The 26465-nt window shown below is 49.9% G+C and overlaps 1 protein-coding gene across 2 annotated transcripts; it reads left to right on the top strand.

Moving 5' to 3' along the window:
- The first annotated feature begins 599 nt into the window (after positions 1–599).
- On the top strand, positions 600–25970 carry LSS (lanosterol synthase). 2 transcript variants are annotated; one of them, XM_080938182.1, is made up of 22 exons: positions 600–668; positions 844–1012; positions 2785–2923; positions 4392–4500; positions 5041–5162; positions 7391–7487; positions 8622–8757; positions 9289–9397; positions 9769–9887; positions 10737–10834; positions 11346–11373; positions 12794–12850; positions 13458–13529; positions 14420–14470; positions 15002–15151; positions 15635–15731; positions 16274–16379; positions 17831–17896; positions 18473–18553; positions 19099–19200; positions 23231–23309; positions 23737–25970. In XM_080938182.1, the coding sequence occupies exons 1-22, from the start codon at positions 655–657 to the stop codon at positions 23866–23868; spliced, it is 2133 nt and encodes a 710-aa protein (XP_080794308.1). In that variant the 5' UTR covers positions 600–654; the 3' UTR covers positions 23869–25970. The 2 variants fall into 2 exon arrangements, with proteins under 2 accessions (XP_080794308.1, XP_080794307.1); XM_080938181.1 differs by having other exon boundaries at positions 19099–19269.
- The last annotated feature ends 495 nt before the right edge of the window (positions 25971–26465 follow it).

Below are 26465 nucleotides of genomic sequence, written 5' to 3'. Positions count from 1 at the left end.
CCAGCTTTCCATGAGCACTACGTTGGCCCTCTTCCCAACCATGTGTCATCATAGTTTCCTTCTCCCTTCGCCCGGGTCAAGGCCCCTGCCCCACCATGGTCTTTCGTGGCGCCTCCTCTTCTTGCAGTGACCACGGATCAACGCTAGGTTCACGTCAGGCCATTCTAGCCTTCTCCGTACTTCTGAAGCACTCGTGGTTTCCGCGGCCTCTTTTCTGCAGATGTCGGAGGGGCCATTCTTCACCAACCCTCGAAGCATCCCAGCTCAGAACATTCAGAACCCAAGTCCAAGGCTATCAAAAATGTTCTAAAAGAGCCGGCTCCGCCCCGCCCCGCCCCGCCACTCCCCACTTCGTCCCGCCCCTCCCACAGGACCGCCCCTCCCACAGGACCGCTCCTCCCATAGGCTTCGCCTCCAAAGCTCTTCCCGCCCCCTCAGACCCCGCCCCCTGGTGTCCTCGCGTTGAAGGGCGTCCCGGCGTCCAGCCACTGTCGTCGCTGTGCGTCTCTCGTGCCCACCTGGTGATGCTCTGATTGGCCGCGCTCGCATCGGCCCACCCAGCTGTTCCGGTCGGCCGAGGTTCGCGCCTGCGCAGTGTACTAAACAGCAGTCAGGTAAAGGGCTGGCAAGCCTGTGGCACAGAGCAGTGTTATCATGACTGAGGGCACGTGAGTCGCGGACCCTGGGTCTTCAGCGGGTGTTGTGAGGGACGCGGCAGGGTGGTGGCGGGGAAGGTGCCTGGACAGCAGGGTGGCATGGCTGGTGGCTCTGCATGCCTGGATTGCACGCACCCCACCTGGGCGGAGCCTGACGAAGGCTGCTTTCTCTCCCTGGTCCCCTCAGGTGTCTGCGGCGTCGTGGGGGACCCTATAAAACTGAGCCCGCCACCGATCTCACCCGCTGGCGGCTCCGTAATGAGTTGGGTCGGCAGAGATGGACTTATTATCAAGCGGGGGACGACCCTGGTCGAGAACAGACCGGGCTAGAGGCCCACTCTTTGGGACTGGACACAGTAAGTGATGGGATTCTTCAGGCCATCATTTTATCCCAAGGCTGGAAGCCACCACTGACCAGCCTTCACCATGCCTTCCTGAGCCAGAGCTCTGAAACACTAGAGAACCTTGTTCAAGTGTTTCATATAGCCTATGTACAAGTGTTTCATAGAGCCTCGTGCAAGCCTGTATGCATATATCACTGGCTAGACGCTAGACACATGTAAACCGATGTGTGTGTGGGTATTGTGTGATGTGAAGGACAAGCTGATTAGAAGGGGATCAGGAAAGTTCACAAGTTATGAAAGAAGATGTAAAGCTAGCTAGCTGTTTCTCTAGTTCTAATTCCGTCATGGGGTTTGTGGTTTTGGGTGGTGGATTAATGCATAAAATATATTGGGTCCCAAAAGTCTCCCTTTTCAGATGCCAAGGTCATTAAGTTGAATAGACTTTATGTCTGGTTAATGTTGGTGTGTGATGTTTTATTTGCAGTGTTTCTTTAATAATAAGGTTTATAGTTAACATAACAAAACAGGTGTGAACCTGGGCACAGCAGGCATCTCTGTAATCCTAGCCACTGAGGAGGCTGTGGCAAGGATTAAGTTCAAGATCTGCCTGGGCAGCTTAGATCTTGTCTCAGAAAATACAGAAGCTGGGTATGGTAGCTCTGGCCTTCAATCCTGGCACCCAGGAGGCAGGGGCAGGCAGATCTTTGTGAGTTCAAGGCTAGCCTGGTCTAAAGAGCAAGTTCTAGGCCAGATCGTTCTGTGTAGTGAGACCCTATCCCAGAGCAATAACAAATAAGCAAAGGAGAGGGCTGTGTTTGTGAATGTTTGCTTCAGTTCCATTTAATTAACAAAAAGTGTGGTGCCTCCCTCCGGAGACGAGAATTGAAGCACCCCCATTATTTAAGTCCCTCCACCTCAGAAACTGTGGAAGACTTTGCCCTAATTGGGTTTTATTTTGAGCATTCTACTTTGATACTTAACTTTTGATTTGTAGGAGAATTACAAAGATGGGTGTGGACTTGTTGGATTCAAAAGACCTGATTTTCTGGTTGTGTGTATCCGTGAAGTTTAGCTCGCCATGGAGCAGTTAGTTAGCTAACAGACTTCCTGTCCGTCCCGGCCATCCACTGGTCCTGTTCTAAGAAAGGGAAGAGTCCTAGTATCAGTTGGGTATCAGTACCCTGGCCTGCGTTCTATGCTGGGTTTAGTTAAGATGTCTTGAAGTTTTGAAGAGATTTGTAGATCAGTGGCTGGAAGGTAAATTGTGGCAACATGGAATTGCTTTTTTATTGTACATAGGGTGTCTTAGTTAGGGTGTTACTGCTATGAACATACACCATGACCAAGGCAACTCTCATAAGGGGCAACATTTAATTGGGGCTGGCTCACAGGTTCAGAGGTTCAGTCTATTATCATCAAGGCAGGAGCATGGCAACATCCAGGCAGGCATGGTGCAGGAGGAGCTGAGAGTTCTACATCTTCATCTGAAGGCTGCTAGGAGAAGACTGGCTTCCAGGTAGCTAGGATGAGGGTCCCAAAGTCCACACCCACAGTGACACACCTACTCCAACAAGGCCACACCTTCTAATAGTGCTACTCCCTGGGTCGACCATATACAAACCATCACTCAGGGTGAAATTGTCACCATTCCATCTTATTTTAGATCAAAACTGTTGACATTTTTAAAGTAATTTAGATGGATTATTTTGACTTGGGTTGTGAATGAGCAGGGTTCCTTGGGGCAGCAGGCACCTTCAACCCTCATCTCTTCTCTCCCTTCACAGAGTAGTTATTTCAAGAACTTACCTAAAGCTCAAACAGCCTGTGAGGGGGCCCTGAATGGAATAACCTTTTACGCCAAGCTGCAGGCTGAGGATGGACACTGGGCTGGTGATTATGGTGGTCCACTCTTCCTCTTGCCAGGTAGGAGGAGCATGCTACCGCAATCAAGGCTGTTTCAGATTGTCAGGGCACACACACACAGGGGTGTGTATGTGTGGTGTGTGTGTGATTGACTTATCCTGGTCAAGCAGGTTAAATAAAAGCCAGGAGCTCACTGGAAAAGCTCTGGGGGAGGGTGACCTTGTATCCCAGTCATCCTGCTGCCAGGATTAGGGAACAGTGACGGGGCACAGCTAGCCCAGGCTAGACCGGCAAGAACTCTAATAATGGAAGCAAAGCCTTCTCAAGGAGAAGGAGATGGATGTTCTTGAATCATGAGTGCTCAATGCAGGATGGAAAGAGTACGGGAAGGTAGAAGGCCCAGCCAGTGCCAGGGTATTGTCGAGGGGCAAGGTTAAGGATGGGGAGCTGGTATTCATGTGTGTGCAGTTTGAGAACCATGATACCCTTTGCGGACTTGTTGTCAAAAGGTGGCTGAGGGAGTTCTGGCCAGGAAACCACAGGTCCAGGTTGGTGAGTGCTAGGAAGATTGTATTTGAACACCAGTTTCTGATCTAGTTTGGGTAAGGAAGGCTCTTTGCATCCTGGATTGCCCGGTTTCTAAAGAAACTCATATTCATGCATCATGACCCTTTTCCACATTGAGTTGTAACTCTACTACCCCAGCAGCCTGAATTCCCATGAGAATATGGGTTTGTTTCTGTGGTAGCTGACCTGTGATTCCCTTCCGGTGCCATACTATGAGTGTATGAAAAGCATCTGCTCTGTGGGTGATGAGGATAGACACGTGCCCATAGACCAGACTTGGAATGAAGATTTCTTATATAGTATCATCTCTCCCCATGTATGCAAAGTGTAAAAAGTTTATAAGACACAACAGTACAGTCTAATCAATAACTTTTATTCGGCTGGGTGGTGGTGGTGCATACCTTTAATCCCAGAATTTGGGAGGCAGAGGCAGGTGGATCTCTGAGTTCAAGGCCAGCCTGGTCTACAGAGTGAGTCCCAGGACAGCCAAGGCTACACAGAGACCGCCTGTCTTGAAAACAGTCAATCAGTTAGACAAAAGCTATTATCTTGTCCAGGATTGCAGTTCCAAGCAAGTGTTAAAGCAACACCTGGTTGCCTGCTGTGGACCCACTGATCTTAAAGTGGCTCTTCTTAGTCCTTCAGGGCATGTGTGGGAGGCCTCTTCAAGGCTCTGCAGTGTTCTCTGACCCAGACTGTGGTATTTGTACCAGGCATAACCACTTGAGCTCTCTGGGACCCAGTCTGGGGGTGTTAACTGGATTCTTCTTAGAGTTCCCCAAAGCCCTGTTTCCAAAGTCACTGCTTATTGGGCTTAGGAAGAATGGCCCTTCCTGGGCTTGATTGCATGGGAAAGAAAGCCACAGAGCTGCTCTGTATCAGGGAGAAGGTCCTCAGAAGGGCTTGGCTTAGCAGTGCTGGGTCCCTGTCACTAGCGTGGAACATCCTTCTTACCACACAGGTCTCCTGATCACGTGTCACATATCACACATCCCTCTGCCAGCTGGATACAGAGAAGAGATGGTGCGGTACTTGCGGTCTGTGCAGCTCCCTGATGGCGGCTGGGGCTTGTGAGTATGCTTAACAGCACATATGTACATGGGTGTGCTTGCACGCGTTTTATGTAGCTCATGCTTGGATTCAGGCAGCTGTTGAGAAGTGGGGTAACTGCAACCACGGACCTCGGATGGGGTGGGTGAAAGCCAGGCCCACTGTGCAGCCTGGCCACGGTTTTCCTGGCTGTCGTGAATGGGTCTTGTGGTTGGTAGCCTCTTGAGACTCAAGTTAAAGCCATAGTATTTTAAAACCGTGGAGGCAGCGAAGATGGTAGCAAATGTAGGGGTCTTACAGACCTACCTCAGTCCTCTTCCCTGATGTGGTACATGCTGTGGGAGCAGACCAGCAGGACAGGCCCTGCCCAGGTGGTTTTGGGACATTTGGATATCTTCTGTTGGGTGAACTAAACTTTCCCTGAAGTGAGCTTTCTGTGTTGTCATGTTGGTGAGAGGTATTATAGCCGTCTTTTCTAGGTAGACTTCGTTGTCAGCATTTCTTAGAAGTAGGGACAGATGACAGAAGCCCTTTTCCCACCAGCCTTATACCTCCATTAGGCACATTGAGGACAAGTCCACAGTGTTTGGGACCGCCCTGAACTATGTGGCTCTCAGAATCCTGGGTATTGGGCCTGATGATCCTGACCTTGTGCGTGCTCGGAACATTCTTCACAAAAAAGGTACGTCCTGTGTGGCGTGCGGGGCCTTTGTCACACGGACATAACGAGCTCTTGTAAATGGGAATTAGCAAGATGTACCTCTAGTTGAAAGCACATGAGTAGGGCGGAAATTGAGCTGTTTAATACTTAATGCATAATTACTAATAATAGTAATGATTATTAGTTTTAACTATTTGAAAAGACGTACTTATTTTTGTGTGTTTACGTGGTTTTGCCTGCATGTATGTCTGTGTACCACATGCATGCAGTGCCCGTGAAGGCTAGAAGAGGGTGTCAGAGTCTCTGGAACTGTAGTTACAGATACTGTTGCTAGCCACCTCGTGGGTTCTGGGAACTGAACTCAGACCCTCTGCCAGAGCAATATGTGCCTTTAACCTCTTGAGTCATCTCTCCAGCCCTAATTTTATTATTTTTCAATTAATTAATTAAAATTAACAAATTTTGGGCTGGCGAGGTGGCTCAGCAGTTAAGAGCACTGGCTGCTCTTCCTGAGGTCCTGAATTCAATTCCCAGCAACCACATGGTGGCTCATAACCATCTGTAATGGGATTTTCTGGTCTGTCTGAAAACAACTACAGTGTACTCACATAAAATAAATAAATAAATCTTTTAAAAAAAAAACTAATCTCCCCCCCCCGACCCCAGTTTCCTTGATGCAAAAATGTGATCAAGTTGGGCAAAAGAAATGTTCTTTTTTTAAAAAAAATTAACTAATTTCATCACTCCAGCCCTAATTTTATTATTTTTTAATTTGTGTACGTATTTGTTTTGTGTGATATGTTTACACTTACCCTGGCTACAACTTGAGTGGTTTTTTGTTGTTGGTTTTTTTGTTTGTTTGTTTGTTTGTTTGTTTTGACACAGGGTCTCATGGAGCTCAGGCTAGTCTTGAACTCACTATAGCCACGGTTGGTCTTGACCTCCTGGTCCTCCTTTCTCCACCTCCTGAATGCCAGGGTTACAGGCATGTGCTACCATGCCTGGTTTATGTAGGGCTGGGGATTTGAACTCAGGGCTTGGTGCCTGTGAGAGAAGCTCGCTACCAATGAAGTTGTATCGTTGGTCTAAAACGATCTGGTACTTTATAGTCTGCTTTCTTCATGAATTGGTAAAGGTTTAAAAGTAACATGCCAATGCGGTGCTTGTGGGACAGTCCATGCAGTCTGCCTGTTGGAGGCAGCTGAGCTCCGGGTTAGCAGGTTAAAGTCCCTTCCAGCCCCCAGCAGGCCCCACGGCTTCCACTGCTCTCAGAACAAAGCTTCTCTTGCATTGCTGCCCCTCAGCGCCTCCTATGGTCCTGTACTCTGCCCCTCCAAGGCCTGTGCTCCGCTCTTGCTCTTTGATTTTTGTCAAAGTGGTTTCCTGCCTCTGGGCTCCCATGTACTGTATCCCCTCAGCCCACTTTACACCCTCACCTTGCTGTGTTGGAAACTCCTTGGAACACTTACAATGCGTCTTAAATTTCACTCCTTCAGGGTTTCTTTCTGACTTCCCAGGCTAGGTGAAGTGTTTCGTGTGCATTGTGAAATTCTGCAATCCTCTTTCAAGGCTCTGCCCCTTTGTGATTAAGTAAGTCATCATCAGCCTCTGAAAGTTACCTTCTGTCCTCCTGTTGCTCTCTCCTTCTAATGCTTGCCCAGAGGAGGAAGGTGTTTGCGTCATGCTTTGACCAGTGGCTTTCTCGGGCTCTTTGACTTTGACACACTTGGATTTAGGACAGAATTCATAAAATGTGTATAAACCAGTGTCGCCCTGTGCGGCACAAAAGACTAACTTGCTTGGTAGGGGCAGGGAAGGCTCTGCGTGTGAGACTGCATGTTAGACTGTCCTGGAGTCACTTGTCACTACTTGCTGAATGGAAACACAGACATGCAGCTTGGTCTTAGTTGGAGAAAGAGCAGCCAAGCAGCCTCCCTCTTCCCCCTTTCTCCAGGCTCGTGCCCTTATGTGTACCTTGGCCTCTCTCTCTCTGAGCTGCCTGCGCATGTAACTGCCTTCCTGTGCTCCTGCTTGGGGATGGGGTATAAACTGCTCTTTGCAGGTTGGACACACTTGTTCCTGGCTGCAGTGGCTGTGGTGTCTTGGGCAGCTATGGAATATGTCTTCTCATCCAGGAGTTACAGGACCCATGGAGGGCTGACCTTTAGTTCATGCAACAAGAGGCACAGGAGAAAGTTGCAAGCAGTATTCATTGTAACGGTAGCTAATTGTTTCTTCTCTCTTTCCAGGTGGCGCAGTGGCCATCCCTTCCTGGGGGAAGTTCTGGTTGGCCGTCCTAAATGTTTACAGCTGGGAAGGACTCAACACCCTATTCCCTGAGATGTGGTATGCCTGCCCTCTGCCTGGCACTTCCTTCTGGTGGACTGATGAGACCTAATGGGGTGGGTTAGCGTCTCACTAGGGCCCTGATGTGTTCTGTAGATACATAGAAAGGGGCTCTTTTAGGCAAAAGCAAGGCATCAGAACCCTGAGCTCTGTAGCAGGCTGTGGGGCCCTGAGGGGTAACTACAGACCCATTGTGTGGCTTGGGCTCTGTGGGAATAGACAACAGACCATACCTGTTAATCACAAAAACCTGGAGGTAAATAGGAGCAAAGGAAGGGCCTCCCCCTCTCCTTATCTCTTTTTCTTAACTAGTTTATGGTAAGTGTTTGGGAAGTCCTCGATATTCTTTCACCAATGAGCACTTACATGTGCCTCTTTAAACTTTGTTTTTATGTGTGTTTTTCAATATTCACCCAGCAGAGTCAATGCCTGTTCCTCACTAAGGGAAACCAATGCCCAGTGTCTTTTTCTGTTCTGTGGATATCTTATAAAAGCATTGGCGCCATGTGTAATTTCCCCCCAGATTACACACACTAGGTGGTGAGATCCCAGGAGCTATACAGAGCTCAGGCAGAGCCTGCTAGCCTCTTGAAGACAGAGTTGAAGGTTCCTGTGGTATAACTTCCACACGCAGAAAGACAGGACGCGAGGGACAGCAGGGTCCGAAAACAAGGACTGAAAGGTTTTGTTCCCCAGCCTGGTTGAGTGGGGATAAGTGTGTGGCAAATGCCAGGTCCAGTGAGAGGAGTGGAAAGAGTACCCATGTGTGAGGCTCGGTGGGTGTACTGTTACTAAGTAAGGAGGTGTACTAGACGTGTGCTAGCATCCAGTGGTCCATCATTGGCAGCTCTCCTGGCAGTGGGCTAGACTTGCGTGGGGAGGTGCAGGCATGGGGAAGCCTTGTCAGGGTGGAGTGGGGTGCGAAAGCCTGGGGCTCCTGAAGCTCCATGTCCCTCCTACACCGTAGGGCTCCTCAGATGACTGCACACAAGAGGAGCACTAGCTACCGTCCTTGGCATGGAATATAGATGCAAGTGTGCACATAGATGAATGTGCTCACAGCAGCGTGCTTGGAAGAGCCCCAGGCCTCAGGGCTGTCGACGGTGTAGGCTCATGTTCTTCTGTCACTTCCAGGCTGTTTCCTCAGTGGGCACCTGCACACCCCTCCACTCTCTGGTGTCACTGCCGGCAGGTCTATCTGCCCATGAGCTACTGCTACGCCACCCGGCTGAGTGCCTCGGAGGATCCACTGGTTCAGAGCCTCCGCCAGGTAAGCCTTGTGATCTCTAGGGACCTTGTGAGGGAATGGCACACAGCCTTCGGGGTCTTGACCCTCAGGAGCTTAACTGCTTCTTGATACGGTGGGGGTCTGGAGGGGTCTTTGCCTTCTCGCCTGTAAATAAGCATAAACTGCTCAGAGGGACCTGTGCCGTGGGAAGGGCGTCTGCCATTACGCAGTGTCCCCGTGGGACTTAGAGAGTTCAGAAGCTGCAGTCCTGGCCTATGCTTGCAGTGACGGTTCTTGGGAAATAACCCCGAGATGGTCTTTGGAAACGGGATTTGCACTAGAGTGGGACTTAGGCTCTTACGGTGGGGACAGCTCCTCAGATTAGCCCTGGTATAAGTGAAATAGTTGGAGCTCACACCCTGTAGTGATAATTCACTGGGTGTGCCTGCCCCTGAGAAAGCATATGGCCCAGAACCCTGAGAGTGTGTGGCGAGAGAGCACTGGTGGCCAGAGTCAGTCTCCCTGCTGTGTCTGCTGCCTGTGCTCGGCACTCAGGTACGCCCTGCCCTGTAGGAACTCTATGTGGAGGACTATGCCAGCATCGATTGGCCAGCACAGAGGAACAACGTGTCCCCCGACGAGCTGTACACGCCACACAGCTGGCTGCTGCATGTGGTGTATGGTGGGTGCCTCCTGAGGGTTGGGAGAGCCTGGGGAGGGCACAGTTAAGATGTCGCTTGGCTCTCCACATCCTCTCTCTGCCCTGGGCCCTGGAGTGAGCTGGAAAGACATATTTCTCTGGTTCCCCAACAACAACCAGCTGCTGCTCAGTGGTACCCACTCAGCATCACCTAAGCAGGGCAGGACTTGGTGGGAGGTGTGACGTCCTTCCTAGATGGGAAGGGGGAAGCGCAGATGAGACGCTGAGTGCGAGGAGGGATCTGGGGGGGATGCTATACTATGGAGGACCCATTCCCGTCTGGATGACTAGGGCACAGCCTGCCATGTATCTCTCCTGTTGCCGGGTCTCCACTAACGCCTTCTCCCCTGCAGGACTCCTCAACCTGTATGAACGTTTCCATAGTACCAGCCTGCGGCAGTGGGCCATCCAGATGCTGTATGAGCATATTGTAGCTGATGATCGTTTCACTAAATGCATCAGCGTTGGCCCGGTCAGTGTCCTTCCTCCCTGGTCTCTAGAACAGCTTTGGTGGCAGTGAGGTCGGCCCTCTCAGATGTCCTAGGAAGCTAGGCTCTGTTGAGCTAGGAATGAGGCAGGTTTATTTCCCAGATCCCAGCACATTTCCATTCGGGTCAACACAGTGGGAGCACCACCAGTATTCATTCTCTGGGCTCAGTGAAGCTTTTCCTCCATTGCCCTGCCTGGCTCTTGTTTAAGTCTGAATACCTCTTGGAAGACTACCTCTTGGGCTTCCTGGCCAGCTGGGTGGGGTGTTTCCTCCCTACCCCTCACAGATCCCACTCTAGATAATCCACCTTCCACCCATTATAAGTGGCAGGATTATAAGTACCTGGGGTAATGAGAACAGCAGGATCTTCATGTTCCCCTTCTGGTCTCTCCCATCTGGCTATGGATGCCAGACCTTGAGTTTCTGATCTTGCTTTGCTTCCTGGGCCTGGCCAACTGTGTACATGTTTAGAGACCTCAAGGAGCACATACCCGAGGCTGTAGTCAGAGTATACTGGCTCGAGTTACTAGAGACCCAGTAAGGAAGCTGTCCTCATAGATGAGAGACAGTCAGGATGTGGGTTGTGATACTGGTTACTGTACTATGGTGGGCTGCCCATAGGTTCTCTGGATAAACAGCTAGCACTTAGCTTTCTCCTCTTTCTCTGTGGAATCTTGGTCATTCTTTGTCACACCCTAAGCTTGCCCAGAATCTTACTAGCTTCAGTTTGAGTCTGTTCCCAGGGACATGGATGTCTAGAGAATACTTAGACAGATGGGGCCCTGCCCCAGGGTAAAGCTGCATGGGTCCTGATGGCCACATGTCCTACAGATCTCAAAGACCATCAACATGCTTATTCGTTGGTCAGTGGATGGACCATCCTCCCCTGCCTTCCAGGAACACGTCTCTAGGATCAAAGATTACCTTTGGTGAGTGTGGTTAAGTGGTGGCTGGAACGTAGTGCCGAGTGCTGCCTGTAGACTCGTATAGAGCTGGGCCTAAGTCACGCTTAGTCAGGGGGCAAAGTCACGCTTCTGAGGGTATTGTATGGAATCAGGAGCACTGCCTGTTAGATTGTCTTAGGAAGTAACTAGCTGTAACTATGGGTGATTCCAGAGTCAGAGCAGGGAGCCTAGGGACACTGCCCAAGGTGGGGACTGTCACACGGGTGTAAGATAAGATAGCTAGGTAGACTGGCTGTAGAAGCCTGTGGCACAGGCCAGTGCCCCTGGGTAAGCCACTGTCTCGTTTCTGCTGGATGTAATCGCTGTTGTGCTTGTGAGGCCAGCTGGGCAGTACTGAAGTCAGCGTCGAGGGGAAGTGGGTACAGTTGCTCCCAGGGGGATCTCTATGCTCTTTTGCTTGTGTGTGGCTCCTGATGGACAGCTGGAATTCCAGCCTTCACCTTGTCCCTGACATAATCTTTTCTTATCCCCGTAGGCTGGGCCTTGACGGCATGAAAATGCAGGTAAGGGCTGCAGAGCGGTAGCCACCTCCGTGAGTTGTTTTTAATCCGCTTAGATTTATTATGATTCAAAAGTGACAGGCATGGTGGCACTTACCTGTAGTGCCATCCCTCAGTGGATTAAAGCAAGAGGGTTGAGTTTGGTACCAGACAGCGCTATACAGCAAGGCCCTGCTTCTGAATTAAAGGGGAGGAAGGGGGTGGGAATGGGCAGGAGTGACAAACCATGAAAAAAAATCAAAGAAAAAAATTCCCAATACCATTCTTCCACTACGAGCAGAGGGACTTAGTCACCCTGTACTCCTCATGGCTGTGAGGCTGTGGCCACCTCCTGGTCTCTGGTTGCTTTTGTTCTCACATGTCCATCTGCAGCCATTCTTCAGAGCAGACTAAACCAGGCTTGGCTCAGACCCTCCAGAAACCTTCATCCTATTACTGGGACTGAGAAGTGGCTCTGGGTGGTAATGGCCTCTCTGTAAGGACATTTGGAAGCTCCTCTAGCAGGCCACTAAGAGCTCTGTGTGTGTGTGTGTGTGTGTGTGTGTGTGTGTGTGTGTGTGTGTGTGTGTGTTCTCAGCTCGCAGCATAACCCCAGAGATTACACTCTTTAGCCACCAGTACAGGAGGAGCCTCCAGGTCAGAGAGGTTCTACGCTTGAGAGCTGTTTCTTTCTGTGGTACATAGTGGTAAAGGAGAGCATGTTTGCAGTTGCGCAGAACAAGCAGAAAATGGTCTGAAGATAAAATGTTGGAGCTAGCACATGATGTATGGTCAGTTTTCCCCTAGATCCTTCCAGGGCTCGAGCCAGAGTGGACAGTGGATACGTTTCTTTCTGGCCAGGTTTTTAGCAGGAATCTTTGGCCCCTGCAGAGCTATGAGGGAGCTTAGTTTTGATCACCTTGTAGGATTGGGAGCTGGGTTTCTGTCAGATATTTAGAGATTCTGGAACAGAACCCACTGTGGACTTGATCATCCATGTCCTACACCAAGACCCAAGATTATTGTTCAGGAAACCAGATTTTCAGGGTGGGGTTTGAAGGGGCCTTCCTTGCTGTAGCAGGGCCACAGGAACATGTCAGCTGGGTCCTTGACACCTTAAGCGTACTTGGAAAAGGAGGTGCTCTGTTTCTAGTTGTCCCATAACTAGGGTACCATGCTGTCATGGTATGGAGGAGTCTTCACGGGAACATACTGTTGTGGATATATCCTGAGAAAGTGCTGTTCTGCCAGGGCCTGTAAAGGCAGGTGGGGCTCTGTCACCCATGTCTGCCTGCAAGATTCAGTGTTCTTTAATTCCTTTGTCAGCTACTAGAGTGCATCGGGCTCAGAATCCGGTATAGGGTATTAACTGGGAACTCTGACACCGTTGGGTCCTTGGAGTCAATGGGTGGGGTTGCACTCACAGCTTGTTCTCTGTGAACAGGGCACCAATGGATCACAGATCTGGGACACTTCATTCGCTATCCAAGCACTGTTGGAGGTATGTGGCTCTGTTTTTCTGTGCAGCCCTCTCATGACCTTCCTGTGTGTATGAGCTGCACATGCATCCTGAGAGAAATGATATTGCTTACCATGCCTTTTGTCCCTTGAGCTTCTCACTGTCTCCCAACCCCCTGGTGATAGTCCTAAGGAAGTTCCGGCTTTACTTGGCAACCTGGATTCTAACCTAGAGCTTTGGGAGGGCCTAGGGAGTGAGTGGGCAGGGTAGTACCTGGGCTGGGTGGGCCTGAGGTTCTTAGGACATTAGCTGCTACCTGAGCTAGAGAGAGAAAGAATGTACCTCTGCAGGTGGGTTGAGAACAGTGAAATTCTGAGGGTGTCTTTGGATGACCTAGGGCCTAGGCCAAGTTGAGCTGCTGAAGTTAGGGCCTGACAGAACAGTGGGAGTCTGGTAATTATCCAGGTGGTCTCTTCTGTCGGTTCCAGTCTTTAGTCGTGTCTCATTGTCTTTTCTCTTTAAAGCTGAGAACATTGGGGAACCCAAGAAAACTTAAGATGTGTTAGTTTCTGGAGGTCGGGGTAGGGTGGCAAGATGTCTCCAAGACACCGGAGGACTGGCTCAACTTTGCTGTCCTGCTGTCTTCTAGGCAGGAGCACACCACAGACCTGAGTTTTTGCCCTGCCTACAGAAGGCTCACGAGTTCCTGCGGCTTTCACAGGTGAGTCCTGCGCCCTTTGCTTGTCTGTCCTGCCTCTCCAAGCTGGCTTTCTTAGCTTGCTTCTGTGCTGCTCTGCCCTGCCCTAGACCATGGCGGTGCATCTAGTCACCCTAAGGCAGCTCCAGCCATGGCCTGCAGAGGCTTATTCCTAGCTGGTGATTTCTGTTCTTCATGCTAGAACTGTGTGTGGAGTGCCAAAGCCAGCCTATGGCACAGTCAGGAGTTGTATCCTTGAGCGGCACAGCCTGTTCACATCCTAGCCATCTTTGAGGTGCCGCAGGCTAAAAGAATCACTTGCCTTTAGACCCGGGGTGGGGATCCCTGCACGAGGCTTGCCAGATCAGTCTTTATTCCTGCCTTCCAATCCACCTATGACCCCCATCATGTGCTGCCTTTTTAGGCTGGCCTTGCATACGCTGCTGCAGACACACTGGATGCCTCAGGCCTTGCTCCCACTGGCATCTTCCTCCGAGTGTCATGTTCCTATTCCCGTCCTCTCATCCCACTGGGATGTAGCCTCCTCAGGATCTTCCACGTGGCGGATGCCCGTGCTTGTCTAGGGTGTTGGGAGTGAGTCAGCACTGTTGTCTTTCCATAGCAGGGCATGCACTGAGTGACAGGCCTTTAGAAGCCCATCTGAATGGACCCCACTGCACATGCAGAGCTGTTTGCTTGCTCCTTGAAATGAGTCATGCAGCTCAGGAGTAGTGAGCCCATGAAGCTGGGCAGGAGAGTAGGTTCAACCCTCTGTGGATAAGACCATATGGGACCCATGGGTGTCATGGTGCACTGACGGTGGCTCGCAGTAGATCTGTCTCCCAGATGACAGCATAGGGTCCCTGGCACTAATACATTTCTGTTTTTCACATATGCTCCTTGCTGCTGTCCAGGTCCCGGAAAACTGTCCTGACTATCAGAAGTATTACCGCCAAATGTGCAAGGTATGTGTGGACAACCTCCCCGCCCCCAAGCTTAACTGTCTCCCCTTTGAGGAGGGCTTTTCTAGCTTCTTGTGTAGATGCCTTGTGTCAGGGGCTTCATTATCCCCTAGGCAACCTCTGTGGCCATGCTTCAGGGTCGTTCAGATAGCTAGCACACACAGACGCTAAGTAAAGCGCTGAGCAGCGAGCTGGAGCGTGGAGCTCAAGGCAGAGGGCGTAAGGGACTCAGAGCCAGCACCAGCCTCCTTTGCTGTAAGGGCCTGCTGATAGATGCAGGTTGTGGAATGAGACCTTGACATAGCTGCTGCCTTTCCATAGTGGGGTCCCTGGGGTGCCGCTATTTAGGTTCCAGACCCGTTTTATGCTGAGATCTGAGGGCATTTGGGATGGGCATAAAGTCCTAGACAGTCCCTGTGCTGAAGCCTAATTCGGCTCAGCTACGCCCAGTTTAGGTACTCCTGTGCGGTGGGGATGGCCTGGTCCTGACTGTGGCTGTGTAGGGAGGAGCGCTGTTACACTCTATCTCTGTAGGGTGGTTTCTCCTTCAGCACACTGGACTGTGGCTGGATCGTTGCTGACTGCACAGCCGAGGCCTTGAAGGCTGTGCTGCTCCTGCAGAAGCAGTGTCCCTCAATCACCGAGCACATCCCCCGAGAGCGGCTTTGTGATGCTGTGGCCGTGGTGAGCAGCTTCCTTCGTGTTTGCTTCTGTGGTTGTGTCTCAGCAGACTGACTGAGTTGTAGGACATCAGAGTCTTGAGACTGAACCCTGGGATAGATCCTTGGAACTTAGGTTGGGTACGAAGGCTCTGCGCTGTAACCCCAGAAGTTACAAGGAGGCCGTGTGGTCCCGAAGGCTTCTCTTTTTAGCTTCTGAGGCTCAAGGAACTGCCCATACTTGTGATGAGATTTCTGCAGTCTCATTTGGGAGGTTTGGTGGTCTTTGCTGGGTATCCAAATGGAAATGTCTGTCCATCTTTGTGGAAGGTCCTTTCTGCTTTTTGTGTATATTTTCCCCTGGAGGCCTGTGTTGGCCTGATAGTGGAGTATGTTTCCAGATGTTGTGCAGCTGTACTGAGGACTGGCTTCTTATCCCTCATTCCTGTCCTATTGGTTGTCAGTGGTGCTTCGGCAAAGTCACACTGTCCTCGTGTCCTCGTTTCAGCTGCTGAACATGAGGAATTCCGATGGAGGATTTGCCACCTACGAGACTAAGCGTGGGGGGCATTTGCTGGAGCTGCTGAACCCCTCAGAGGTCTTTGGTAAGACGAGCAGCTTTGTGTGTAGACCAGGCCTGGCATGCTGGCAGGTCCATGTAGAGCCCTCTCTGAGCCCCGGAGTATACAGTGCCTGCATTTCTGTCTCATGGAGACCTTAGGCTGCGGTTACACTTCCCTGCTTATCCCCAGGGCCTTGTGCTGTGTGGGCACTACCATGTGCCCTGCATACGCTCAGTGACTCCCAGCACTTGTAAGGACCTCTGTCAAGGGCTGCCTGGCCAAGACTGTGTCGCCACTAAAGTTCTAGTCTGTCCATGCAGACTCTCTCCTCACGGACCCTGGCACCTGCTCGCCCCTTCCCTCATGCCTTCTAATTGTCCTGTCATACTTGTGGGGTTTGAGCTGTGTTGTGTGTGTCTCGTAGCATAGGTGTGCAGGTCTCACTGTGCCCATTGTGGCCACATTGCCCAGGTTGATCTTGGGGTGATGTCCGGGTGTAAGTCCAGCATGCTTCAACACCCTTGCTCACCACATTCTGGCCTGAACCATAGTGGAGCTCAGGTGCCTCCTTCTCTCCCCTTTAGGAGACATCATGATTGACTACACGTATGTAGAGTGCACCTCCGCAGTGATGCAGGCACTGAAGCACTTCCATGAACAGTTCCCAGACCACAGGGCAGCAGAGATCAGGTAAGGAAGGTTCGGCAGGACGGAGTAGGGTCACAGATCAGCACTCCCTGACAGCAGACAGTGGTTCTTCAACAACATAAGTGGGGACACTGGCTTTAGTAAATACAGGGACAATTTCAGATGCCTACAGATTGATCAAGTATGTGTGTCTGTGTGTGTTTGCATGTGTGTCCCTGTCTGTGTGTGAGTCTGTGTGTGTGTGTACTTGCATGTGTGTCTCTGTCTGTGTGTGTGTTTGCATGTGTGTCTCTGTGTGTCTGTGTGCATGTCTGTTAGTGTGTTTGCATGTGTGTCTGTGTCTATGAGTCTCTGTGTGTGCAAGACTCAGTGCATGAGTCTGTGTGTGTCTGTGTGTGAGTCTCTGTGTGTATAGGTCTGAGGAAGACATCACAACTGCACATAAGAGGATGGGTTATTTTCCTGTCTTCTCGAACATGTTTTAAAATGGATGCATACCTAGCTTCGCCACCAGTGTCCAGGTCAATAGCCGCTAAGTGTTCTTTCATGTTGAGAGCCAATGAATGGTCAGAAGCTCTGGAGATTGTTACTTGGGGACCCTGACATCACCTGATTTACACCCCTTTGTTAGTCCCCCGTGAAGGAGCTGCCCCTCTGTCCTCTTAGTCATGTTGCTCTCTTTGAACCTGCCCTGGTAAAGTCCCACACTGGCATGTTGGTTCCTTTTACTGTTAGTTACATAGAAGTGTGGCGATTGTTCCATCCCTTCGGTTGGCTCTCGCATTCTTTTGGTCCGCTTTGTTACGTTCCTTGAGTCTTGGAGAGGTTGCATAGTTGTTCATTTTCTCCATCTACGGTTGAATGTTGGGCCATTCTGACTTAGCAAGTATTACTTTGTCCAGGAGCTTGACCGTTTCTGAGTCTCTGTTACACCCCTCATTATTAAAATTTCCACCCACGTCTGATGACAGCCGAAGGCATAAACACAAACGTTTAGAAGGGCACATCACACCTACTTAATAAAGCAGTGGTAATGGCCTCCTCATGGGAGAAGACAGTGCTGAGAACTATGCCCCTTGTGGAGGCCCAGCTCAGAAGGTTCAGGATGGGACATTATCATCTGGGCTAGAGACCGTTCTTGTGACATTTTAGCAGAGAAGGTAGCTGCTTTCTGCCCTCTCCTGAGAACTTGTCTGAGGCTAAACATGGTCATTAGTAATTGCTTATCGGCAGGTGTACAATGAAGAAGGGCAAATGGGGCAGAAATACAGATGCACGGTTTGGAAAGGGTTTAACCCGGGAGCCAGGGTCTGTGCTGAAAGAGCATGTGTCTCCCTGATCTTTGACAGTCTGTGTTCCCCTCTTTCAACATTTGTTTTGATCTGTTTGAAGGAGAGGCCATTCTGTTTCCTGAGACCCTTGTGTGGGCAGGATTGGGGGAGGCTTTGTCATTTGATCTGCGGTGATCGACAGATTTACTGCCTGTGTTGCAGGGAGACCCTCAATCAAGGCCTGGACTTCTGCCGACAGAAGCAGAGAGCTGATGGCTCCTGGGAGGGGTGAGCAGACAGTAGGTGGGAGGTGGTCTGCATGTGGTGGGAGTCTGCCCTTAACTGACTTCGTCCTGGGCGCCTCAGGGAGCTGGGATTTCCTGGTAATCATCTTCCTAGGTGGATGCTTGCTCTTTCATCATGCTGAGAACTTGTGTTGATGTGCTCTGTGCCTGAGCTCACCCTCCCTGCTGTACCTATCGGCAGTTCTGTGTGCCTTGGAGGGGGTTGGGGCTGAGCCAGGTGAACTGCCGCCTTCAGCAGCAGTCAGACTCCTGCTGCCTGGGATGTGTGCGAGCTTTTACCAACTGCCAGAGTCCCTCCTCCCCCTTTCCTCTCCCTTTCCAGCCCTCTCTCCCCTTTCTCTGTCTCTTACTCTTCTTAGGTCTTGCTGTATGCCTTGTGCTGGCTTTAAATTAGCAATCCTTCTGTCTTAGCCCAGTGCTGGGAATATAGGCACATACCACCATGCTCTGTTCCAGTTCTGCCCCCACTGACTGAGGTCCCAGTTCGTGGGTAGAGTACCTACCTGTACTCTTACCTGGAGGGCAGACCAAGTCTGACACTCTCTTCTGTTCCCTCTAGCTCCTGGGGGGTTTGTTTCACCTACGGCACCTGGTTTGGCTTGGAAGCGTTTGCTTGCATGGGGCATACCTACCAAGACGGGTAAGTGTGGCTCTCAGGCTGATGGCAGGTGAGGCCATTGCCATGGTAACTGTTCTGCTCTGTTTTCTGTGCTGGCCACAGCCCCTTGTGGAAGAGAGAGTTTACTTTAGGCCTCTAGTTCCAGGTCATAATCCACCATTGAGGGAAGTTAGGGCAGGAACTGAAGCAGAACCCTCCTGTTTTCTTCCATTGGTCTCTCATCCTGGTGAGAGAGGACCAGGGACTAGGAACTCAGGAAAGAAGGGGTTGGTTCAAACCCTGTCTCTAGCTGCTCTAGCCAGTGTTTCTAGATCTAGTGGGTCTGGGGAGTTAGGGATCTTGTGCTGAGGCAGATGCAACCCAGGGGTGCCTAGTTCTGTTTCTGCGTACCCACATACCCAGCCTGCATGTGTCTGTGGCTGCAGAGTATTTTCCTCTGTGAGATGTGCACCCATGTCCACCCACCCGTGCAGGCCCATCCCAGGACCCCAGCTTATCAGGGTAGGATATAGAAGGCTGAGATCCACCCAAGGCATGCTGTTCTAAACCTCCTGCTCTCTCTCCAGGGCTGCCTGTGCAGAGGTAACTCAGGCCTGCAACTTCCTCCTGGCCCAGCAGATGGCAGATGGAGGCTGGGGGGAGGACTTCGAGTCCTGTGAAGAGCGGCGGTACGTGCAGAGCGCCAGGTCCCAGGTCCATAATACGTGCTGGGCCCTGATGGGCTTGATGGCTGTCAGGTAAGAGCAGTGGGAACCATCCTTGGGAGTGTATGCGAGGCTCAGCTCTGAGGAGGAGGCCTAGGGTATGCACACATGTGGGAGGATGTGAAAGCAGCCACGGGACTGAACCGTTATTCTCTGTAACTGTGGATGGAGGCAGCTTCAGAAACCACATACCCTGTTCTAGCTAAGTAGCAGCCCGTCTGGGTGAGTGGTACCTACAGAGAGACTCATCTCTTATAAATGGTCCCTATCCATTGGCAGTCAGTACTTGTGGGCAGAGCAAGACAAGTTGGGCCTGAGGGACAGGAATGAGACAGGCAGTGGTGGGGAGCAAAGCATCACCTCAGTACTCAGCACAAGACTGCGGCTGCTCTGGCTCTCTTGTGTCCATAGCTCATACTGAGCCACGAGCATTGCACTAGTGTGTACGGGTCCACACACGTATGTGGATGTACATGCAAGTGCATACATATGTTTAGGTATATACATGTGTGTTTACACAGGTGTAGGAGTACACACACACACACACACACACACACACACACACACACACACACGTGTACATGATGTCTTAGCCTGTGTTGCCACAGTACACTTGTAGCCATTTGGAAATCTTTCTGAAATCCCCTTAGTTACTGTGTATAGCCCAAGGTTAGGAGAGTCATCAGTCTGTCCCTACTCAGTCCCCAGCAGGTGTCTTAGTTAGTTTTATTGCTGTGAACAGACTCTGACCAGGTTAACTCTTATAAAGGACAACATTTAATTGGGGCTGGTTTACAGGTTCAGAGGTTCAGTCCAGTATCATCAAGGTAGGAGCATGGCAGCTTCCAGGCAGGCATGGTGCAGCAGGAACTAAGAGGTCTACATCTTTGTCTGCAGGGCTTTAAGAGAAGACTCACTTTCAGACATTTAGGAGTAGGGTATTAAAGCACACCCACAGTGACACACTTACTCCAACAAGGCCACACCTCCTAATAGTGCCACTCCCTAGCCCAAGCATATACAAACTATCACATTGCAGTCCCTGGCCCCCATAGGCTTGTTCAAACATGTGAGCCTATGGGGGCCATACCTAAACATAGAATAATGCAAAATACATTTAGTGTAATTTCCAAACTCTCCATAGTCTATAGCAGTGTCAACAGTGTTAAAAGTCCAACGTTCAAAGTCTCTTCTGAGATTCATGTGATCACTTAACTGTAATCCCAAAATCAAGGCAGGAAACCAGCTGGGCAAACTCCAAACCCCGCATCTCCATGTCTGACATCAAAGTGCTCTTCAGATCTCCAGCTCCTTTCTCATCTTTTTTTTTTTTTAAAGATTTATTTATTTATTATATATAAGTACACTGTAGCTGTCTTCAGACACACCAGAAGAGGGCATCAGATCTCATTACAGATGGTTGTGAGCCACCATATGGTTGATGGGATTTGAACTCAGGACCTCTGGAAGAGCAGTCAGTGCCCTTAACTGCTGAGCCATCTCTCCAGCCCCTCCTTTTTCATCTTTGTTGACTACAACAAACTTCTCCTGGGTTGGTTTCACCCCTGTTAGCTTTTCACAACAGATAGCCCATGGCTCTGGCATCTTTAACATCTTTGGGTCTCCAAGGCAACTTCAGTGTTACAGCTTCTTATTTCAATGTCTGGGATCCACACATGATCTTCTGGGCTCCTCCAAAGGGCTGGCGTCACTTCTCCAGCTCTGCCCTCTGTGGCACTCTAAGCTCAGGTTGATCCACTCCACTGCTGCTGCTGTTCTTGGTGATTAGCCCATGGTCCTGGCATCTCCAATACACTGCTGTCTTCTGTTGCAACTAAGCTTCACCTCTCCTAGGCTTTCTTCATGGTGCCAAACCTCAAATCCTTTGTGTGACCCCTCGGTCTTGGGCCATCAACTGCAATTGTGGCTGCACCTTCACCAATGGCCATGGCCTCTCGAAATGCCAAGCCCCAGCTGCAATTTATGAAGCCCTCACGCCTTCAAAAACAGTACCACCTGGGTGACCTTTACACATTACCAAATACAGCTGCAGCACAAAGTACAACCTTGGCTATCTCTGGAACACAGCTTCGTTCTGCTCTCAGAAAGCACTTTCCAGATTTCACTTCAGTGATGCTGGTCTAAAATTTCTTAGCTCCAACAAACCAGCATCAATTGTCACAGTAGTCCCTTCTATTCTGGACTCCAAAGCCAGAACCATGTGGCCAAAGCTGCTGAGTTCTGCTTCCTGTGGCTGAAACATGGTCCCCCTGTTATCTTACCAGCATTCTATTTTCCAGCTCCCTCACTGCCTAAGCTTGGCTGTCCTGGAACATGCTCTGTAGGTTGACCTAGAACTCAGAGATCTGCATGGCTCTTTCTCCTGGGATTAAAGGCATGTACCACCACACCTGGACTCAAGCTTTTCTTCGCCTAGAAGTTGCTCTGTGACAGCCGGGCCTGGAACTCAGAGATATGCTTGTCTTTGTCTTCTGGAAATAAGGGTGTACCACCATGCCTGAACCTAACCTTAGCTGGGTGGGATTGTGCCCCAAGGTCCCATTCCTTTAATCTGTTACCTCCTAGAACATAGGATTCTGCTCCATTCTACTTTCTAGTGACCTTTTAATACGAGAACCATATATTTTGTATTTTTTCTTTTTTAGCTTGCTGCGTTTGTTCAAAATGCTCTCCTGAGACTTAACCAGAGAACAGAGTCCTGTTGGACTTTTTTGAGACTTCCTTTGTTGATGCAATTAATATAAATCTCTTTACCTTAGCCTCAGATAGTCTCTTTGGATAAAGGCAAAAAGCAGCCACATTGTCCACCAAAACATCACAAAAATAATCTCTTGACTACATTTTAAAGCTTTTCTTCACTGGAACCTCTTGGGCCAGCAGGTCTACACAGTTCAAATGACCCTCAGCACCACCACATTCCATATTCCTACTAGGTTGGCCCATGAAGCCCTATTAAAAACATTCCATGGCTTTCCAAATCCAAGGTCCCAAAATCCACATTCTTCCAAACAAAGGCATGGTCAGGCCTGTCACATCAATACTCCACTCCTGGTACCAACTTCTGTCTTAGTTAGGGTTTTAGTGCTGTGAACAGACACCATGACCAAGGCAACTCTTACAAGGACAACATTTAACCGGAGTTAGCTTAAAGGTTCAGAGGTTCAGTCCAGTATCATCAAGGTGGGAACATGGCAGCATCCAGGGAGGCATGGTGCAGGAAGAACTGAGAATTCTACATCTTCATCTTCAGGCCTCTAGGAGAATACTCACTTTCAGGCATTTAGGACTAGGGTATTAAAGCACACACCCACAGTGACACACCTACCCCAACAAGGCCACACATCCTAATAGTGTCACTCCGTATCCCAAGCATATATAAACCATCACAGCAGGGTAGGCATAAGGCTTGTCTTCCTCCCTAGGAATCTGTCAACACCACATTGTAGCCATTTTGTCATGGCAACCATATCACCCCACCTGTACAACCCCATGCTTATACATGCTCTGCTCTCAGGGCTCATGGGAAGATTATAGCAAGAGTCTTGGGCGTTCCGCTTGTTAGGGCTTACCTAATGTCTTAGGACTTCACTGCTGTGAAGGGATACCATGACTGCAGCAACTCTTAGAACGACAACATTTAATTGGGGCTGCCCTACGGGTTTAGGGATTCAGTCCGTTATCATGGCATTGTGCAGGTAGGCACTGCTGGAGAAGGGGCTGAGAGTTCTACATCTTGATCTTCAGGCAGCAGAAGGCGATTGTGTCATACTGGGCATAGCTTGAACATATATGTAGCCTTAAAGCCCCCCTCCACAGTGACACACTTCCTCCAACAAGGCCACACCTTCTATTAGTGCCATTCCTTATGGCCAAGCATTCAAACATTCCATTCAAATCACGACTGTCATCGGAAACTTTGTTCTTCTGGGGTGCACATGCTAGGTTTGCTCACACCTGTCTTCTTGCCCCTCAGGCACCCCGACATCACTGCTCAGGAGAGAGGAATCAGATGTCTACTAGGGAAGCAGCTGTCCAATGGAGACTGGCCTCAGGTGTGTGGGGGACGGGTAGTCCTTCCCACATTGATTCCTGTGGACAGTGCCAAGCAGAGGCGTGTCCTGCTTGTAGAGCTAAGATGTGTTGAGCTGGGTGAAAGGACTGAAGAGTTCAAGTTTCCTGCACAACCTCAGCTCTCTCATGTGCTTTTTGTGTGTGGTCCCTCACAAGATGTGCAGATGGCTCCCATGTGTCCCTGTGCTTATGGGCATTGTCAGAGACTACTCGTCCAAGGAAGAGTGCTTACTTCAAGCTATAGTCTTAGGACCAAAGTCGAGCAGGATTGCTGCCAGCCTGTGCTTGCCTGTCTTTGGTTTCATCAGCTTTCCCCAAGCAGACTTATCCTAGGGCTGGGAAATTCAGTAGTCAGGACCACCATTCAGGGACAAGCTCCTTATCGCTCATTGTTCCGTGTTTTTCCAGGAGAACATCTCTGGGGTCTTCAACAAGTCCTGCGCCATCAGCTACACAAGTTACAGAAACATCTTCCCCATCTGGGCCCTGGGCCGCTTCTCCAGCCTGTATCCTGACAACACCCTTGCCGGCCACATTTGAACTCGTGTGCCGCACCTGGCCAGCACCATCACCGTACAGGTCCAGGCGAGCCCGGTTTCTGGGCTGGGTGATAAGAGCCTTCTTGGCCCCACTTAGGTCTTCTCTATGTCTGTAGACATGAGGCTGGGGATAGGGTCAGAGTTGGTGTCTTTAGACACTTGCCAGTGTACACTTAGTTCTTGGACTAGTGAGAAAGGGAAGAAGAGCCTTGAGATCCAGAGAGGCACAGTGCACTCTGAAGCTCCTGGGGACCCTCCTTCAGGGAGCGAGGCTGCCGAGCTTTTGTGTGCAATGACTTCCCTGTGAGGGAGCAGCTGGCTTCTTCACCTCCTCCCTTGTCGATGGGATGGGCCCTGAGCAGACTTGTGTTTGTGGTGCTGGGGAAGTTACAGCAATCCTATGGTGCAGGTATGCTCAGAAAAAGGCTCAATGGAGTGAGGCAGGTCCCTTGTTCATTGTGTCCTGAGCAGTGTCTATCGTCCCCAGAAACTTACCACTCATGACTACATCACTGTATGAAATACCAGTTTTCCAGAAAGGAAATACAAACTCTCTTTGTGCTAAAAATGCGACAAAAGTCGTTTGAATGATCACCAACTCCCTTAATAAACAGACACTGGGCTGATGGCCCAGCAGTAAACAACATCGGCTGCTCTTTCAGAGGACCTGGGTTTGATTCCCAGCATGCACCTGGTGGCTAATAACATGTAACTCCAGCTCTCAGGGAACCCAACGTCTTCTTCTGGCCTCTGTGGGCTCTGTACACACAGTACACTCATAGCACCTATACATGTGACATAAATCTTGAAAATGAAATATTAACAACAAAACAACAACCCCTTTTCCTGAGACATTTCATCCCGGAGTGTCCTGAGTCTGTGTGGCGAGGAGCCAGATACGCTTACACACATTGTGCTGGTTTCTGGGATATCAGCGTCCTGACGTCCAGGCTTCTCCGTCTTCCTGTTGAGATAGAGAAGCACACATGGGAAGGCAGTAGGGTAGGTAGTGGTTGTAGGTTCCTGCCATGGGACAGCTGGTCACAGTAGCTCACCACTTAGACACACTGAGCCAGCCAGGAACATGTCCACGACACCCAAAGACCATTATCAGCCCTTACGCCAGCTGTGCGTTGGGTCCAAGTGAGGGCCAGATTTCTGAGGTAATCCTTTGGTGTGAGCTCTAAGTTCCTGATTCTGTGTGTGGCCAGCATGCAGGCAGAGTTAAGGTAGAAACTATGTCTCCTTGAAGTTAGCCCCCCCATGCTGAGCAGGGTCCAGCTGCTGGATGCCTCCTTGGTCTAGTGCTGCATACCCCTAGTGCTTTCTGCACTGGTAGCTCCCACCTCTCCCTGGCCCATAGCCTTCCCTGGGACAAGCAGAAAGCTGTAAGCTGTGTCTGATTTCTTTTCCCTGCGCAAGGGACCCCTAGGGCAGCCCTTTGCTGTGGTACAGGTTCCCCGAGGCTTTGTCTGCCTCCTGCCCAGCTCCCACTGTCCACACATTGTGCTGTGACTCGGGGCTTTCCTGCCTTAGACTGTGGCCCGTGCTGTTCCCAGCGTTGACTGCCGTAGAGCTGATGAATTCACTAGATCTGCCCTCAGCAGCAGCCATCCCCCGGAATTTCCTTAGGCTTCGAGTTCTCAGGATGGGTCGGTTGGGTTACCAGCCCCAGTTTAGGGAGGGCTCCGTGGGAAGTTGGTGGGGGACACTCACTAGATAACTGTCCAGAAGTTGTTAAGGTTCTTAAAATGAGACTTTTAGCTCGTCAGGAATAATTTGGGATGTACTGACGACTTTTCCTGTGGAGTCACGGCAGATTTCCTCTGTTAACTGTGATGTGAACTCCAACGCTCTGTTTTGAGAGGTTCCTTAGTAAGAAATGTTGATCTGAGAACACACACACACACACACAGTGAAACAGTTTTTCTGTGTGGTATTCACTATGATGTGATCTTAACTACGTAGTCCAGGATGGCTTCAGGCTTGAGGGTGGTCCTCCTGCCTCCACCTCCTGAGTGTTGAGATTACAGTCATGTGCTACCATCCCCTGCTGGAGGGCTTGATGGCCACGTCTCTGACAAAATATATTTCCTTCTAAAATACGACTTACTGCTAAGTAGAATTAAATTTACTAAGATATTTTGTTTTTTTAAAATAAATTTTTGCCAAATGCTGTGTTCTCACTTTCTGTTTTAGCAAATACAACTATACGGTGATATGTAGTTAGTCAACTTGGTTTATTTTTAATTACTTAATTAATTGGTTTGAGACAGGGTCTCACTGTATAGCTCTGGCCATCCTGGAACTTGCTATGTAGACCAGGCTAGCTTCCAACTCACAGAGGTCCACTTGCCTCTTCCTTCCAAGTGCTAGGATTAAGGGTATACACTACCACACGGGACTTTCAACTTGATTTATTTTTATCTTAACTTTATTTTATCTCTATTTAATATAGATACTACTATCTATAGTATAAATTATTGTTTTTTTTTAAGTTTTAGATGTTTTTATTTAAAGGTTTGTAAAAGAAATTGTTGTTAAAAGTCATAGGGTACCAATGTTAAAAGATGACATAGTCCCGTGTTTCGGCACCAA

This window comes from Micromys minutus (genome assembly GCF_963924665.1).
Source record: "Micromys minutus genome assembly, chromosome: 25".
Taxonomy (NCBI): Eukaryota; Metazoa; Chordata; class Mammalia; order Rodentia; family Muridae; genus Micromys; species Micromys minutus.
This window is presented reverse-complemented; position numbering and strand designations above follow the sequence as displayed.

What these genes read in the sequence shown, in the direction of transcription:
- LSS (XM_080938181.1), top strand. An exon ending in ACTCTTTGGGACTGGACACA is followed by an intron (nt 1,013 to 2,784) that starts GTAAGTGATGGG and finishes CTCCCTTCACAG; the next exon opens with AGTAGTTATTTCAAGAACTT. An exon ending in GCTGCTGCATGTGGTGTATG is followed by an intron (nt 9,398 to 9,768) that starts GTGGGTGCCTCC and finishes TCTCCCCTGCAG; the next exon opens with GACTCCTCAACCTGTATGAA.